Source organism: Seriola dumerili, unplaced genomic scaffold (assembly GCF_002260705.1).
Source record: "Seriola dumerili isolate Sdu_G_001 unplaced genomic scaffold, Sdu_1.0 BDQW01000362.1, whole genome shotgun sequence".
Lineage (NCBI taxonomy): Eukaryota > Metazoa > Chordata > Actinopteri > Carangiformes > Carangidae > Seriola > Seriola dumerili.
Window position 1 is genome coordinate 58,538 of NW_019174617.1, and position 17,205 is coordinate 75,742.

The 17,205-nt window shown below is 42.3% G+C and overlaps 1 protein-coding gene and 1 non-coding gene across 2 annotated transcripts; both read left to right on the plus strand.

The window, feature by feature from the left end:
• The first annotated feature begins 347 nt into the window (after window positions 1–347).
• trnaa-cgc lies at window positions 348–419 on the plus strand. Its single transcript has one exon. It is a non-coding gene; the product is annotated as a tRNA-Ala (tRNA).
• A 785-nt stretch (window positions 420–1,204) lies between these two features.
• On the plus strand, window positions 1,205–13,426 carry LOC111233021 (E3 ubiquitin-protein ligase DTX4-like). Its single transcript, XM_022760748.1, has 9 exons — window positions 1,205–1,281; window positions 1,493–1,707; window positions 3,668–4,850; window positions 10,350–10,411; window positions 10,731–10,892; window positions 10,990–11,051; window positions 11,858–12,178; window positions 12,285–12,374; window positions 12,483–13,426. Exons 2-9 carry the CDS (start codon window positions 1,500–1,502, stop codon window positions 12,711–12,713), a joined length of 2,319 nt encoding a protein of 772 aa, XP_022616469.1. The 5' UTR covers window positions 1,205–1,281; window positions 1,493–1,499; the 3' UTR covers window positions 12,714–13,426.
• The last annotated feature ends 3,779 nt before the right edge of the window (window positions 13,427–17,205 follow it).

The window sequence follows — 17,205 nt, forward strand, 5'->3', positions numbered from 1 at the left end:
CACACTATTTATCATATATTGTATGTTAATCATAATCTGCAAAGTAATAACCATAAAAATAAACTAGTCGAGTAAAGTAGAAGTACCTCAAAACTGTACATAAGTGCAGTACATAAGTAAATGTAGCCTACTTAGTTAGCTTACTTTCCACCACTGTTAATGAATGTACTGAAAAGCTTTATGATTATCTGGGCAAAATGCACTTATGTTACACTTTTCATTTTGAGACAGTGTATACTCTAACTACAAAATAAATAATTTCCTTGATATCAGCAAACAACTACAAACCATATATAAGTGACCAGAAGAATGTATTAAATCACGTCGTGGTCACTCATGTGACCAATGGGATGGTAGCTCAGTGGTAGAGCGCATGCTTCGCATGTATGAGGTCCCGGGTTCAATCCCCGGCATCTCCAGGGACTTTTGGATCGTGGTTTTCCTAATTTTTAAATATAAAATACATCATGAGAGTCGGTTGATGTGTAAAAGCTAGGGTATAGACTAAAATGAAACAAGAGTACATTTCCACACACACTTCATACCTCGACACGATGAACAGCGAGCGTGTAACATGAGTACCCTTTGTGATTGGCCAAACTGAGCACTTGCTCGAATCTGATTGGATGTTGGAGACTTTCTTGGCGTGGGAGTGTTCGTGCACGCGAGTGTCAAACATTTATTTTTCGCCGGCTGAATAATTTTCAGCTGGGTGAGAACCACTCGATCGAGACACTGTGGAAGAAACAAGAAGTGAGCCTGAGTCCATGTAGATTAAACCCAAGTGTAGTGACACATTATCAAAACAATTATGTAACCCGAAACCCGGGATTTTACCTCAAGATTGAAGACATCTTCACAGTGACAGATGGATCATTACTAAAGCACCCTAACTGTTCTACTAAGCAGTGATTTTGCTGGAGACACTGGAGCCGATCTAACCCGGTAAATATTTATTTGTTCTCAGGAATGTGATCCACCCTTACAGACAGCACAGATTTGGTAAAATATAAAAACCTTGCATTGCACGATCAAAGCCAGTCTGTCACAGTAACCTACTTTATGAGTGCCGCACCACCCTGAGCATCCAAGTTGCATTTTCTCCTCTCACCCTAACTTGATTGTGCCGGAGAAATGATTTCAGCACACGTCACTCATCTGCATAGGGAGTAAAATGCAACCAGCCTGCAAGGCTTTTTGCGCCCTGAAACTCTCTGTATCCTCGCCGTGTGATAAAAGGACCTACTAATTGCTGCATATCCGAAACTACAAACATGGAAGGTACAGTTTGCATGTAGTGTCATCCCGAAATATATATTTATGTCCACATATAGGAGACACATCTGGGTTGCAAGCTGTCCAAGATGGATGCAGCGCCGCTGTGCGCAGGGATGCACGGCGGAGCGGCAGCCGGGTATCTTTAAATGTCTATCATCCCCGCGGTTTCGCTTTCGTTTATGCCTCAATATTGCAATTTTTTTCACCCTTGCAGGAGTAGGATGTTACTAGCATCCGCCGTAGTGGTATGGGAATGGCTGAACGAGCACGGACGCTGGCGGCCCTACAGCCCGGCTGTCTGTCATCACATCGAGGCAGTCATCCGGAGCGACCCGCGCTGTGGTAGTGTTGTCCTCGGCCAGGTGGACTCTCGCCTCTCGCCCTACATCATCGATTTGCATTCCATGCACCAGTTCCGACAAGACACAGGTGAGGAGCAGAGAGGAGAGGCAGAGACACACGGAGGAGGGTGTAGCGGTTTAGCCGGGCCTGAGGTGGAGGCCTTTTTATTGCTCATGTGTGTCTACTTTATCATTGCAAGCCCTTGTGATGATTCTGCTCCAGATGTTGATGCTTTGATGGAGTGTTTTGCTGCAAAGTGGCTTCTTCTACAGGGTTTAAATTCTCCTGTGCTATGACATAAATGTCATTGTTTGTATGTTAAATCCCCCCAACCTAGTCTGGCTGAGTTTCTTCTTTCAGTATTTCCAGGTTTATTCATTGAAGGACAGGGATGTATGATGTGCATCTGTGGCTTGTCAAAGTGAAGTGAGTCATTCTGGTAGGATCTGAATGTGTGTGTGTGTGTGTGTGTGTGTGTGTGTGTGTGTGTGTGTGTGTGTGTGTGTGTGTGAGTGTGTTTGCATGTAACACAGTAGCAGCTGAAGTGTCCAGTCATACTCACAAACACAGTAAACACTTCGCTCCTGCAGTTTCATTGCAAGCACTGTTATCAATACTACTGTTTTGTAAGAGTATATGGACATAAGAGGTGAACTGTCACAAGTCAAAGCTTCATAGCAGAAAGGCAAGCAGGGCAGTGTGAGACAAAGCAGGGAATTGTCAGATGTCTAACTTTGGCTGAGACCCCGACTTCGTCCCTCTCTCTCTCTCTCAACATTGGCTGACAAAAGCTTTTGTGCAGTTTGTTTTCCAAACCCAGCAGAGGCTGAAATGTGGGAGCTAGGCAGGGTGCCCCAATTTAAATAGGGAACAGGGATGAGGAGGCGGGGGAGGAATTTCAGGAGTCTGAGGTCATAGACAAAATGGGGTTGATGGGGACAGATTTTGTGAATGAACTCCCTTGTTGTCTTGTTAAATGTGGCAAACTGTGCCACACATGCTGTATGGATATCAGTGTTGGATCCCATTCAGTTTCTTATGTTTAGACAGTTTGGGAGTTACCCTATTTTTGCTATGGTCATGGAGGGATTACAGAAGCTAGTGGCCACAGGCCTGAGGGCATGAGAGGTCAGGGGGCCCTTGAGCCAGAGCCTTAGTATGAAGTGACTGAAGAGCTCATTTAAAAGAAACAAAATGACCACAAAGAGGTGGAAAACATCCGCAAACTGATAAGGAAGATCATAAAAAAAAAACTACAAAGAGATGGAAATTGACCATTAAGAGACACAAAATGGCCAAAAAAGATGCAAACTATGAGTCAGGTGGTCCCATGTAGAAGGGGTGGAGGGGCCTTTTACCGGTCTGTGTCTCATTTTGTGTCTCTATTTTCTCCCAGTCAGTCCATGGCAATCATTGCTGCTGTGTAAAGAAAAAAGAGAGAATACAGGCTGGACTGTAAAATGAAAATGTAAAATGCATATTTTACATTTCTGGAAAAAAAGCTGTCATCTCTCACTTTAACATCAAGCTCGCTCATCTTAAAGAAACTTGTGCACCACTCCTGAAGAGAGGATTTGATGTGCGAAGGCTTTATAGTATGAAGACTCTGTAGAGTTTCTCTGGACACCCTGGGAAAGCAAACACAGCCAGCTTTGGGTCGGATCAAGGCTGCCAGCCAATCAGAACGCAGAACACCGTGTGCTGTTACCAGGGGCAACCTGTTTGCCCAAATTCTTAGCAAGCAAACACAGACATGTTGAATTTGTTAGGGTTGTAATCTACTTGTCCACAGCAAATAGTAATCCAGTCCACTCACCTCCTCTTGCTTCTACCTCTCATCACCCTACATCATGATTACAATCTAAGAGACAGAAAGGTGTTCACTATGTGCCTCAAACTGTATATTTACAATAATAGTTCAGGACGTGTCCATTGACGTGCAGTAAGTCACTACAGAGTGCTACTCAAGGATACCACACCAGGTTAAAGTCTTCATAATCTGCATGAGTCTTTTGCTTATGTTGTGACCCTGTGACCCCTGCCTCAGGTACCCTTCGACCGGTACGACGTAGCTTCTACGACCCCACCTCAGCGCCAGGGCAGGGCTGGTTGTGGGAGTGGGAGAACGACGCTGGCAGTTGGACGGCGTACGACACGGAGGTGGGCATCGCCATCCAGGCGGCACGAGATCGTCAGCAGCCCTGGCTGGACCTGGCGCCGCTGGGTTTCTGCTACCTCATTGACTTCGAAAGCATGACCCAAATCAACGGGCAGACACAACGCTGCCGGCGCATCCAGCGCCGCTCCGACTTGGCTTACCCGCTGGTGTCCGGGCCCCTACCCAAGTCCCACCATGCCTGGGGACCCACGTCAATGCCCGGCCATGGAGGACTGCTTGGTGTGGATGTATCTGGAGTGGGCATGGGGATCAGGATGAGCAGCAGTGGGACTGGAAATGGGAGTGCGTACCCCAGCGGGGCTCTCCCTGCTTCAGCCATCACCTCTCTGGGACAGCCCTGCGCCTGTCAGCAGTGTATGCTGGTGCTGAGTGTCAAAGCGGGCACCATGTCGGCTGCTCACACTCTGGGTCGGAGACCGCCACAGACCAAGCCACCAAGTCCCAAAATCACCAGTCACCCTGTCCCAGGAGGGTCGTACTCACTAACCCTCCCTCGGCCTCCATCCCTGTCGCGGTCATTCTCCCCAAACAGGACGTCTATAGTTGGGGCGACAGGTGGCTTCAGTGTAGGTGGTATGGGTGGTCCAGGAGGTGTAGGTATCATCGGTGGTAGTGGTGTTAGCAGTGCCAGCCTTGGCTTTGGAGGAGGCTTCACCCACTCTCTTTCCCTCCTCGGCTCAGCTACCGCCGCCCTCTCCATCTCCTCCACCCGTCCCCCTCCTCCACCTCTCCCCCCACCTCCGCCGCCTCCTCCACCTCCCTCCACCACACCCTCATCTGTCGCCACCTCTCCCCCTCACCCCTCCACCTCTTCCTCCCTCTCTGCTTCCTGCTCCGCCCCTACAGCGCCCGCTCCAGGCCCACCTCTCATCTCCACGGCTGCCTCCACCTGCACGCCCTCGCCTTCTGCCCGCGTCCTTGGCCCAGTGTCTTCGTCTGGTGCTGCTGCCTGCGCCGCCCCTCTGCCGCCCCGCTCCAGCCTAGCAGGGCTGAGCCGACCAGCGCTGCAGCGTATCGCCATGGCTCAGTCACGTGCCCTCATCGCCTCGGGGTGAGTAGACAACCACTGCAGCTGCATGTCCGTTTGACCAAATATTCTCTTATAGCCTAAAAAAGTTCAAGAAACGATAACAAAACCTCTGAAAATAAAGTGTGAATGTAGCATATTTAAGCAAGATTTACATTCCTACAAGAGACCCATCAAAAAAAATCTGAATTGTCTCATGTGTTTTTCAATTCAGTCCTAAAATTAAACTCTTCCTCTGTGCAGATGAATGAACAGACTTGTCAAAAGTAGGTGCGATGTCCTCATCACCAAAACAAAGGGTGCGGTGTTCACTGATTGCAAGGCAGTGTTACATGTAAAGCACCCAACCCCAAATGTTTGTTATGTATCACTGTCTGGCTGGTTTGTGACATTTTAATCAGAAAGTGTTGCTAAAATATTTCATGTATTATTCAGATGTACCCAGTGACCACACCCCATATCAATTTACTGTATACAAAAACAGAATGAGACCAACTGAACAGGATATGTAAGAAAAATCAGTTTAGACAGGAATTTCTCATTTGTTTGAAGGCCTCATTACACAGTGTCTGACATCAGCCTCATTAGCATCTGTGAGCCTTTAATCTTTGTGACAAAGTCCACCAGGCTCGTTCATTTCCATGGAAAAACAATGAAGAGCATTCATACTGAACAAGCTCCGCTCTCACACATTCCAGACTATTGTCATGCAACAACTAAATGATGGATTTAAACACACATACACTTGTGGACATATAGTTTGTTTGTGGTTAGTAAATATTTTTCACCCAACATTAGGGGACTTGGGGTCTAGGAATCAGAAAAGTCTGGGAATACTTGCACATGGGCTGGTAACCGTAGCAACCTATGTGGACCAGGGTTTTTTTTTTTACAAAGCAGGTTTATGGAGTTGTCTGAATAACTTAAATCCTCGGCCCTCTCAAATATGAAATAAGGAGTAATATAAAATGAACCATTTCATTTTTTACAGCAAACCACATCTGGAATGCATCTTGGATGCAGCTGAACCACATCTGGGATGTCGTGATTGTTATCAAATGCTCGGTATGCAATGTTCCCCTTGTGCTGGTGACTTCATTTTTTTGGACACTGCTGTAATGTAGAGACAGAATTTTGGAAATTATAGTCAGGAAATCTGGAATGAGGTCCAGTGGGCCTTTAGCTTTAGTGTGCAGAGAGACATACGGCACCTGCACCTTATATACTCTATAATCCTGAAAGTGCTGAAAGAGTTGCTGTCACCAGTTGTATTAGACAATGTTATTCATTAGGAATGTTTTTGGAAATTTGGTGATGAGAGCAACATATCAGTAAAAGTGAGTTTTTCATAAAAATAGATTTTCATATTGTTTTGATCATAGTGTTTTCTTCGATACCAGCCTTCCTTAAATATTCAATTTCAACTCTTTTCTTTTTTTTAAATTCAAAGCAGATTATTTTTATAGATCTTAAAACATGTCTGTAGGGTATTTTTAACAACTAAAGGTTCTGATCATGTAGATCATTCTCCACGTCATTCAACACCAGAAGAGCACTGTGTGACCATCCGGTATTTAGGTGTTAAAGTTGTTTTGACAGTATGTCAGAATAAGTGAATGTAATAAGGTGAAGCAAGTCACAGTGTCCAGATGCCATAGCCAGAGGGCGCTGGTTAGCAAGATGTTTGTGGTTCAAAGAAGACTATTAGAGCAAGAACACAGCTGTTTCCTCATTTTTTTTTATCATCCCATTCTGTTTTGCAGCTGGTGGTAGCGCCTTCTAGTGAGCATGTTACAAATTTTAGTATCTAGATTTCATCATACTCCAATTACAGTCTTTCATTTTATAACATATTTTCCTCACAATCCTTAAGTCTCACTGAAAGAGATGTTTCTGGGATGCTTTCTTGTTTTGCAGTTGCCTCAAATGTGAAAATGTTAAAGCCTACAAGAAAAGCGATATGTCTTGCATCCCAGACAGTTCAAAGACACTGTGTCACTAAAGAGCAAGTCTTAATGAATTTGAAAAAAAAAAAAAAAAAAAAAAGATGTGGATAATTTTCCATGTGAGCCACCTAACATTGCCCCAGCAAAGCACCCCAAGTTTCCGAATCCTCACATTAGCCTTGACAACTTCTGCAAAACAGTTTAGCAGCAGCTAAGCCTCAGATTAAAACCAAATACCACAGGCTTAATATTCCTGCTCCAGTAATCTCTGTATTTTGTGTCAGGTGAGATGTGTGACTGAACCATTCTTTCAACATATCAGGTGAGAGTACTCCTCTCTCCGACAGATGGTCGCACCTGCTGCTGTAGTAAAACCAGCGACGTCACAGATGAAACGTCACTCTGATCCCGTCAGCCTGGGATTCTCTGCTCACCTCTCTGCCGCTCGCCCTTCTTCTCTCCTTCAACCTTTTCTTAGCACAAGCTCCACTTAGTGCTCCTGCTGTCATCCCCAAATTCAGTCATTGCACCACATGTACACTGATGTGTGGCGTAGAAAAAAAACTGCCTGGACCTGGTGAACCCCAGTGACAGAGTTTTATCGTATAAAGCCACACATATACATGTAGGTAATTAGGCTCATATTTCTAAATCATAATTTTAAAATAGAAAATAGTTGAAAAAAGTGGATTATTGACCTTTATTTATAATGAATACTTATATTAATTTATGTCTGCTCAAAGAAATAAAGTGATGTATCCTGTTATAGTTGACAGTCATGGTGCTGTAATGCATTCTAACACAGTTATACTGTATTGTGATCATAACTGTCATTGATAACCTAGTGTATGCTAAAAAAAAAAGTGTGTGGTGAGTTCCTTGTAAAGTTTGTTTTTGTTGATCGAGCTTGCCAGTGAAAATGAGCAGATGGTTTCTTAGTGAAGATTTAAACTCTGAGGGGTCTCCAACGTCACAGATGATCACACACCTGTTGTGGTCCTTTCTCCGCTCACTGCAGTGGGTTTGATTTTGTGCCACCGCCGCAAAACGTCATCACGCGTTCCCGAGCAAAGTTTTTTGCTCCTTCTTCAAGGGTTTATCTCTTTTTCTTTTTTGACTTGATTCAAGTTTCGAGCTTGTATTTGTAAAGTGTGTGAGCGCGGCCATATGCCACAGCTTGTGTGTGTCCATCCCCAAGTGCTGCAGATGGAGGCTGCTCTAATGCCACTAGATTAGCCTGGATCAAAGAAACGTGACTGGCTGACACACCCCTCCTTCTCTTGTTTCCCACCCTTTCAATGCTTTTCTCCCACTATCCTTTAATCTTTCCATCATTTTGCTAATGTTGCTGTGTGACCTGCTTGTGACACAAATGTCAATCAACTTATTCAAGCTCAGGTTTGAGCCAGTCAGCTGCACGTTTTGTGACTTTGTGAATCACGAAAGACACGAACACAGGAAGCTAATACTGCAACTTGGACATGCTGTAGGTAAACAAACCAATATAGTAAGACAGCACAGTGTAATCAGATTGACCAGTAAAGGAAATGAACAGTACAGTGACTCTTAACTGTTTATGTGTCATTGTTGCATCATTTATTTAGAGGGAAAATTATTGTTGATGCGTACAGACACACAAAAAAGTTAGTCATTCATGTCCTACAGCCTCAACTTAACTGTAGCCTCATCAATAACTTGTTATAGATATTTGAGCAAATTTAATTCATTTGAAAATGAGTAGGTTTAGCAGCAGAAACTTTAATTCAATTGATGCACCACTAACAGGTGTCCTCCCATTGCTTCCTTCTGGTAAAAGACCCTTATCTGACGTCCCTCAGCCTCTTCTTTAAGTTTTATTGGGTTAAATAGTATCTCAGGCTCTGCTCGTCAACATATCTGTTTAAAGCCTTAGTTGGAGACATGTATGTATGGAAAAAAATACATTAAATAGATTCTAGTATAGATTCTCATAGAAAGATGATAGAGATAATACTTATATAAACAGACAGATGTATAATGTAGAAACACTAACAGCAGAGAAAACAAATGAAAGATATTTTAAACAAAGTTAACAGTAAAAATAGCAAAAAATTACTGTATGTGGGAATATATACAATCAGTTATTGTAGTCACAGTAATAGTAAGTTGGAATTGATGTGTTTTTTTATAAAAAATATTTTAAGCTTTCTTAAGAAAGGAAATAAGTATGAACCTATATACACTTTAAAAGAACAAAATAAAAGTAAAATAAGGGCCAAAGGGTGTGCGGTCTCCATTAAAGATACATAAATGAAACAGATAGAGGATAAATAGACAATATCATAAAATACTTTACTAGGGCAGTGGACTGAAATGTAAACCTTATATCAACATATTGTGATATTTATGTAGTGGCACTGTGTTAGTACCCAGCTGTAGGTGCTCATGTCTGTCAGCCTTATGGCAACCTGGCAGTGTGACGCGGTAACTAACAGGTAATCCCTGCTGTGACCAATCTCTGACCTACAACCAGAGTTTAGTCAACAGATGGAAACAGGTGGATTAGCCCTATAAAAGAGGAAGGAGACCCGACACCAACGCACAAGGCGAGGAGGAGCGAGACGGCAGAGAGATACACTGACATACCACTGTTAAACCTCAGGATCGATCAGAGGCAGGAAAAAAAAGAGAGTCACAAACAACTGGAAAGAGACGAATAGTGCGACAAGTGGATATTGTTGCTGGAATATCTTGACTAATATCTTGGTATTTGTGGTCTCTGGTGCTTTCAAGAAGGAAAGATGACTGTTATCAAAACTGGCAGACCGTAAGTACACTTCTGTGACTGGATAGTCTCTGTGGCGACACTGTTGTGCTCATCGCAAACTGTTGTTGTGCATTTCCATTTATGAGCAGAGATATAGTACAGCTGTGCTTAAAGATAGTGTGATATTTTATCAAAATAAGGGCATATATGTTCAACTTCCATTGATGTCACGTCAAAAATATCTATAGGGCTCATTCAACACATTTAAGGATGTTTTTATTTTTGTTTGGTTGTTTTTTGTGGCTGGCAAACTAAACAGAAAGCGCTGTCCAATTCCTGCATAAAATCAAAGCTGCTTTATCTGGACATGAGTTGACGTCCTCATTTTAAGTTGAAAATACCTCGTCTACTGTCTAATTGTCTTTCAAAAAGGCATCTTTGAATTCAGTGACAGTTAATGGAATCATTTTTGATATCGTGTTCTATCAGTTGTACCCAAGAATTAAGAGCAAAATGACTAATTTGCCATGTGCTGTCATCTAGGTTAAGCCCTAGACAGCAGGAAGTGCCATCTAATAATTTTAGGACAGTATGTCAAGTCAGCGTCTGTTTGTCTCTCCACATGACTTGGCAAAAGCTCCTTAACCTGCTGACACCTGGTGAACTAGGAAGTAGCACATGCTCGGGGCGGCTGTGTGTAATTCTGTCTGTTTACAGGTGACTCATCAGATTTTGACGCGAGGTTGCTGCGGTGACCTGACCTGTAGTGTGTCTGCTTTTGGTGTGTCATTGATCTGTAGATTAATGTGTGTTTGTCTTCTTGTGTTTCAGAGTGCCAACAGTTCCAGTGAAGAACCTGAATGGATCTAGCCCTGTTCACCCTGCACTGGCAGGTAAATGTACTGACACATCCAATTATCTCATTTTATTTAAATCTTTTCAGAAGTACTTTCTTTAAAATTAGGTCTAAAATTCACGAGACATCTTACTCATTAAAGTGTGTTATACTTTTTCTTGTCACTGATCTACTGCCCTACAGACGACACAGCTAATGATATTTGACCCCATATTTAACCAGTCTTTGAGTAAATCCACTGGCCAGCCTTCACCAGTTTGGTGAATAGATAATTCCCTGGTTAAAGAGCTCATCACGCAAAGAGTAAGCCCCAAATACAGCGTCTCACCCCCCCCCCCTCTTCTGGCTGTACACAGGTATTACAGGCATCCTGATGAGCGCAGCAGGACTTCCTGTCTGCCTGACCCGCCCACCCAAGCTGGTGCTTCATCCTCCACCTGTCAGCAAGAGCGACATCAAGCCCGTGCCCGGTCTGGGTCACTGCTGCCGCAAAACTACTAAGAAACAGGCCCGTAAAGGTGGGTGTAATTATGATGAGTCTGCTTTTGCTTTAGGCTGAATGTGCGTTTTGCTCATAAACAGATCATCATCGTACTTTGTGTCTTCACTTCGTAGGCAAGACCCCTGAGGAGGTGGTGAAGAGGTACCTTCAGAAAGTTCGCAATCCCCCAGAAGAGGTGAGTTCTCCTTTTGGATGATTTTCAGCTAAATAAGACATGAATGTTAAAAAATCCTTGACAACATTCAACATTGTTTAAGAGCCTCACTAAAGTATTTTAACATCCAAATATCACTGCGACGACAGCTGCAAAATAGGATACTAACATTTATAAAGTGTGATATTATGACAGAATAGAATTTCCTCTTTTTTTTCCACTTTTTGATAGTACAGCAGGAAAAAGAATAACAAGGAGAAACATACGCCTATAGCCACATCTTCCCCAGAGTAGATTCTAGAAGCAGGTTCTAGAAACAGTTTATAGGTCACAAGATTGTTTTTAGGTTAAAAACTAGCACTTAAACTTTTAGGGTTCTTGGAAGTGCCAGCAAAAAGGTCTTATCAGAAGTATAGCTACTTGGTTTTCAGCCAAGTCTCATGGCCTTCATCAGCAGGTGGAGTTGCTCAGGTGTGATGGAGATGGTGTCACATGATCTAAGTACTGAATTCCGGTTAGATGATAACAGGTGGTTATTTGGGCAGAGGAGATTGTAACCCTTGACAACGGAGAAAACTCAATCCGCTAATGAAGGCCATGAGATGTGGCCAAATTACACTCTTGAGCCAGCAGCTTTACATCAAACAACTGGATGATCATTTTTGAAATTACAATTTACAAAATTACAATATTTTGTTTTCTTTTTTCCCATATTTTTAAAACAGGAACATTTGAAAGGATTTGTTTTTAATTGGCCAACAACAAAAAGCACAACAAAAAGATTGAATGAGACATAAATTACACTTTACTTCCTCTTCCCAACTCAGGACTGCACCATCTGCATGGAGGCCCTGGCAGGACCATCGGGCTACAAGGGCCCCGGCGTGGGCGGTATCTCCCGGGCTGAGTCGGTAGGGCGCCTGGCACAGTGTGGTCACCAGTACCACCTCCAGTGCCTCGTTGCTATGTACAACAACGGCAACAAGGATGGCAGCCTGCAGTGCCCCACCTGCAAGACCATTTATGGAGTCAAGACTGGCAACCAGCCCCCGGGCAAGATGGAGTACCACGTCATCCCCCACTCACTGCCTGGCCACCCTGACTGCAAAACCATCCGGATCATTTACAACATCCCTCCTGGCATCCAGGTAAACTGAGGCCAAGTTTCTGTGATACTTGATGCAAAAATGATGAGTCTGTTAGGTGTTTAGTCTTTGCTTGAATGATGTGATGAACTGTGATTTCTCTCTTTAGGGCCCAGAGCACCCAAATCCAGGCAAACCCTTCACCGCCCGTGGGTTCCCCAGACACTGCTACCTCCCTGACAGTGAGAAGGGACGCAAGGTAAATGAGAAAACATCTCCTCTTCCTGGTTTCATGTGTAGCATGAAGATTACATGACCAGATTATGTGATGCAATGACTTATTGTCTTCATCAATTTCTTCATCCAGGTTCTGAGGCTGCTCCTGGTAGCGTGGGACCGCCGGCTCATTTTCTCTGTTGGTACGTCCAGCACCACTGGGGAGTCCGACACGGTCATCTGGAACGAGGTGCACCACAAGACGGAGTTTGGCTCCAACCTGACTGGCCATGGGTATCCTGACCCCGGCCACTTGGACAACGTCCTGGAGGAGCTTAAGGCTCAGGGCATCACCGAGGAGGAGTGTCTACCCAGAGACTGAGCAGAAACATTCAAGACATGGAAGGCACGAGAAACCAGGCCGGAGTCTGTAAACACACAATGCTGGGAAGGGATCCACAGCTCGACAGGCAAATTATTTTCAAAATCTGACAACATGAACAGAGAGGGACTTTTACCACCAGAGATGGAAAACAACTTCAAATAACAAAACTCTTCACAGGAACATTACAGAAATAGTTTCAGCAGAAATTTGCTGAGATTCAAATTTCTCTTATGACTGCATGAGTCAGTTTTGAAACATGGGAAATAATTTTCTTTCCTGATGCAGTAAACAGTGTCAAGATTGCAGATGTTATTCAGTGAGACATTTGAGACCACTGTGCACATATGAGTCCGTGTTAGATTAAAAAAAAAAAACTGTCATTTATACTGTGAGACTTCTTATCAAGAATGTAACTAAGTGAATTTTGCTGAATTGAAGTGTTTACCACTACTACTGCTGCTATGTGGAATTGAAAGGAGGTTAAGATGGAGACAAAGTGGGGTCTGTAAGTTTTTTTTAAGTGTTTGTCCACAAGCAGAAATAACTTTTCACTGCAGATAAATATTTCAAGTGTATAACTGGATATCTGAGCATGGATATTTGCTGACCTCTAGTGGTACTTTTCCAGAACTACATTCCTTTTTAGGTTTGATTTTTAAATTGTATTGTTGTATATTATGAATACTTGATATATTATATGATATCGTTTCCATTATATCATGTTTTTATATTTTAATTTTACAGTTTTGTTTTATATGGTGTGTTTCATTGCATTGTTTTTGGGTGTGACGTGACAGAGTGAGATGTGGGGTGAAGTGAAGATAAGCTGCTGGTGTACCTGAGTTTGCCTGACACTTTATATGCCATTTACCAGCCCCTTTCTTTAAAAAAAAAAAAAAAAAATCATTTTCAGTATTTTGTATTTGATGGGTTCACAAACTGACATTCCTTAATTGTTCTGTCCTTGGAGCATGGGTGCATTTAATAGCTTTCTGTGTCTTCTCGTATCTGCATTACTATTAAGGACTGATAGAGGAAAAGCTACTATGGATTATACCCCCCCACCCCCTCACCCAGGAGTAAATACCCAAAAAGCTAGGATTGAACCTCCTGCCTGAGCTCAGATTTGCACAGAGCTTTCTACTTAGTATCAAAAGGAAACGGACAGCTTGTATCTACTGTACTTTTGTGTAGGACACACACACCAGCCTCAAATGCTCTAATCACACTACAAAATGTGGTCTTTAGTTGTTTTTGTCATGTTTAGTGTTTGCCATGAGCAGGTGCAAAAGACTATCTCTTGTTGTGGATCCAGCTTTGGCCAAAGTGGTCCAGTCAGTTTGCATTTAGTCCATTGTGGACTGGTTTATTATGAGGTACAAGATGTACAACAGTATGTGTTGACATACTAATGTAGGCCAACATTAAAAGCATTTATACTTTATGATACTTTATGTATGCACTGTACCGTATGTATGTGTTTTATGTGCACAAATTTGCATTAAACGTTTTTTCTAAGGTTCAAAGAGATAACAAAACCCTACTCTGGTTTACTCTTTTATTTTATTTAACATTGATAATGTAATGTTTATTTAAGTCCATAAATGTGCCGCCTTTTATTACATTAAAGTGAGACTATATGTAACTTTTGATTAACAGCAGCCGCTATGGCAACAAGTGACAAATACAAGATAATGGTAAATGCTAAGACATAGTGTACTGGTTGTAAAATGAATGAGTCCACTACCTGAACCCATTAACTGCTAACATTAGCTAACAATAGCCACCATAAGCTACTGGTCATACCAGACCAAACAAGACTGTAGCAGCAAAACTCAGTGGTGTATTGAATTGACCAATGCTGCGTTTGTTTACTTCTGAAATCAGCTCTTCAGTTATAAGAGCATAAATGTACGATTTTTATTTTCAAAAGTTACATAGTCTCGTTTTAAAGAGCATTCACATTATCTGAACCTGAACGCTACATTACATCTCACTGTCGCAACATACAACTAAAAATGTAACCGTGGTTTCATATTGTATGTTTGAGTCCTATCTACATTTTCAAAGTAGCACCACAATGTTTTTCATTCATTCATCTTTGATTTACCAGAAATTATTCTCTAAAAAATTAGAAACACTAATTGTGGCACTGGAAATGAAAGGGTTTTAGAGATGTTTTTTTTTAGCTGGTTCAGACACATCATCCCTATGGGTTCAGTGTTTTCATCTTTTTTAAATCAATGTCTGTTCAGTTATTGCTCTGTTAAGTTTGCAATATGAAACCTTCCTTTCATTTGATTTAAACCTTTGTATAAATATTCATGGAAAGATTAAATAAGATAACAACAAAGACTGCACAATCCAGTTGCAGTATGTTTGAAGTACAAGTAACTTGCATATAAAGTACAGTGGGACTATTAAATCAAAAAATAAGTTCAGATCAAATCAGTTTTCTCTTGTTTGTGTTTGTGTGCCGTGTGCTGTGTTCCCTAAAGTACTACAAACTAATGACCAGCAGAACTACTTCTTTGTCTCTGGCTGCAGCGGATAAATGTACCAATATGACATTTTCCAGGATAGTGGAGTGATGGAATATTAAAAATAAGTGAAATGTCTCCTGAAATGTTGCGTTCACTTAACTAAACTGAGAAGTATTGCAGGGTTATTTTACTGTGAGTGGAGTTCAACTATTAACTAACAACATACAGGTAGCACAAGGGTTATAAATGATTTAGTTTACTCTGCGAGTGTTCACTAATGCAGATTATGATGATCTTGAATCTACATATGTTATACGTAGTATTGTGTTGTGAAAATTTGATTTCTGGTTAGTCCTGTCCTATAGTTAGATTTTACAGTGTGGTCAGATTTTATAGATCACTCACATTACTGACTTCTACCTCTAGACATAAGTGGCGCATGAACAGTTTATCTGTAGATTAGTCTGGCTCCTGGATTAGTAGTCTGGATTACCTCCACTTTAATGAATGAAAAAATTTATTAAGGTAACTAAATACAATTATATGGACCCCAAGATCGCGGGCGTTTTTAAGCAGCTGGGATAGTAAAGTCACTGAAATAGTAAGTATTAATTTATACATAAGCATTTGAAATTCACTTTAGGATTTATTTAAAATTGTCAAGGCAACAATCATAATCCTGCAAAAAAAAATCTACCTACCTAAAAGAAACGTCATTTTTTTTTTCACTTTTTTAGGCACAGACCTTTTAACTGGCCGATAGAGACGAAAGGGAAAAACAAACATGCAAAACCTTTCACACCAACTTTCATTCACTCTTCCATTTCTGCAACGGCAGAGCTTAACGTTTGTCTTAAGTGACAGATGTGATGGATGGGGTAAAGCTGCCAATTTGCATTATGAAAATACACGAGCCGCCTGTCAGGTTAGTTAGGAGCAGATGGGTTAAGGTTCTAATGAGGCCAGAACTGAGTTAAGCCAGACTGACGTCAACTAGTGTCACTAATAAAGATGAAGTGAAACTAGAGAAATTGTGCATGTTAAAGTAAATATGGACAAAGCAGCAGCTAAGGTGTTGTAGAGAAAGAGTAATTTGGGGTTTTACTGTCTATGTGTTTGTGTAAAAGACAGTGTGGCTTTGGTACATTCATATTTTTAGGAGAAAAAAAAAGAAAAGGAACAGAGCGGGAGGGAGAGAGACAGGGAGCAGGAGACAAGAGGAAAAATACTGATGATGAGATTGAGATGGGGTAGAGGGGGATCCGTGCCTTGGTGAGACTTAAATGGGGGAGGGGTCTCTCCAACTGGAGAGAGAAACCCCTCCTGCAGGGGTCCATTGTCTACCACCCACAGCTATGAATAGAAAGCTGATTACAGCAGTCAGCATATTGTATTCCATTGCAGGGTTGCCTACGGCTGATCACCGCATGTTGCCGTTTTGTTTTATGTCTCCCCTCTGTTATTTCCACCTGAAGTGTTTCACAGTTTTTCAGTGAAAGGCTTTTGCTCTCCTTTTAGGTCTAAACTGCAGGCTGGAAGTGTTTTCTTTTCCTCTACATCATGCCAGACGAAGCAAACCTCCCCTCTCCCTGTCTCAAAATGACTTGTCTATTATTAAAAGCTTTTAAATGGAGCAGTGTGTTGGCTGACTACCAAATCTAGTGCCTTGTTGCCAAGGAAACACATACCCGTGGTCTCAGCTCTCTCTTTTTTTCCCCCTCCCCCGAGGCTCATATTTCAAAACTGTCAGCAATCTGGTGCGCTCACACTGCTGCCTTTCAGCTAAAAGCTTTTTGTGCTGCTATTGGAGCAGAATGGAGGGGAAAAGAGAGCAGATGGGAGTGGTTAGGGGAAAGGGGAGGGAAAATGAAGGGCCTCCCTCACCGTTGCCAAGGCAACTTGATGTCACAGTGACATCACGCACCACTAAAAGCTTTTAACCGGATTCCTCTCCTGCCTTAGGCCCCATTTTGAGTCCTCTTTCAGCTAGGCTAGGGGGAAGGGCA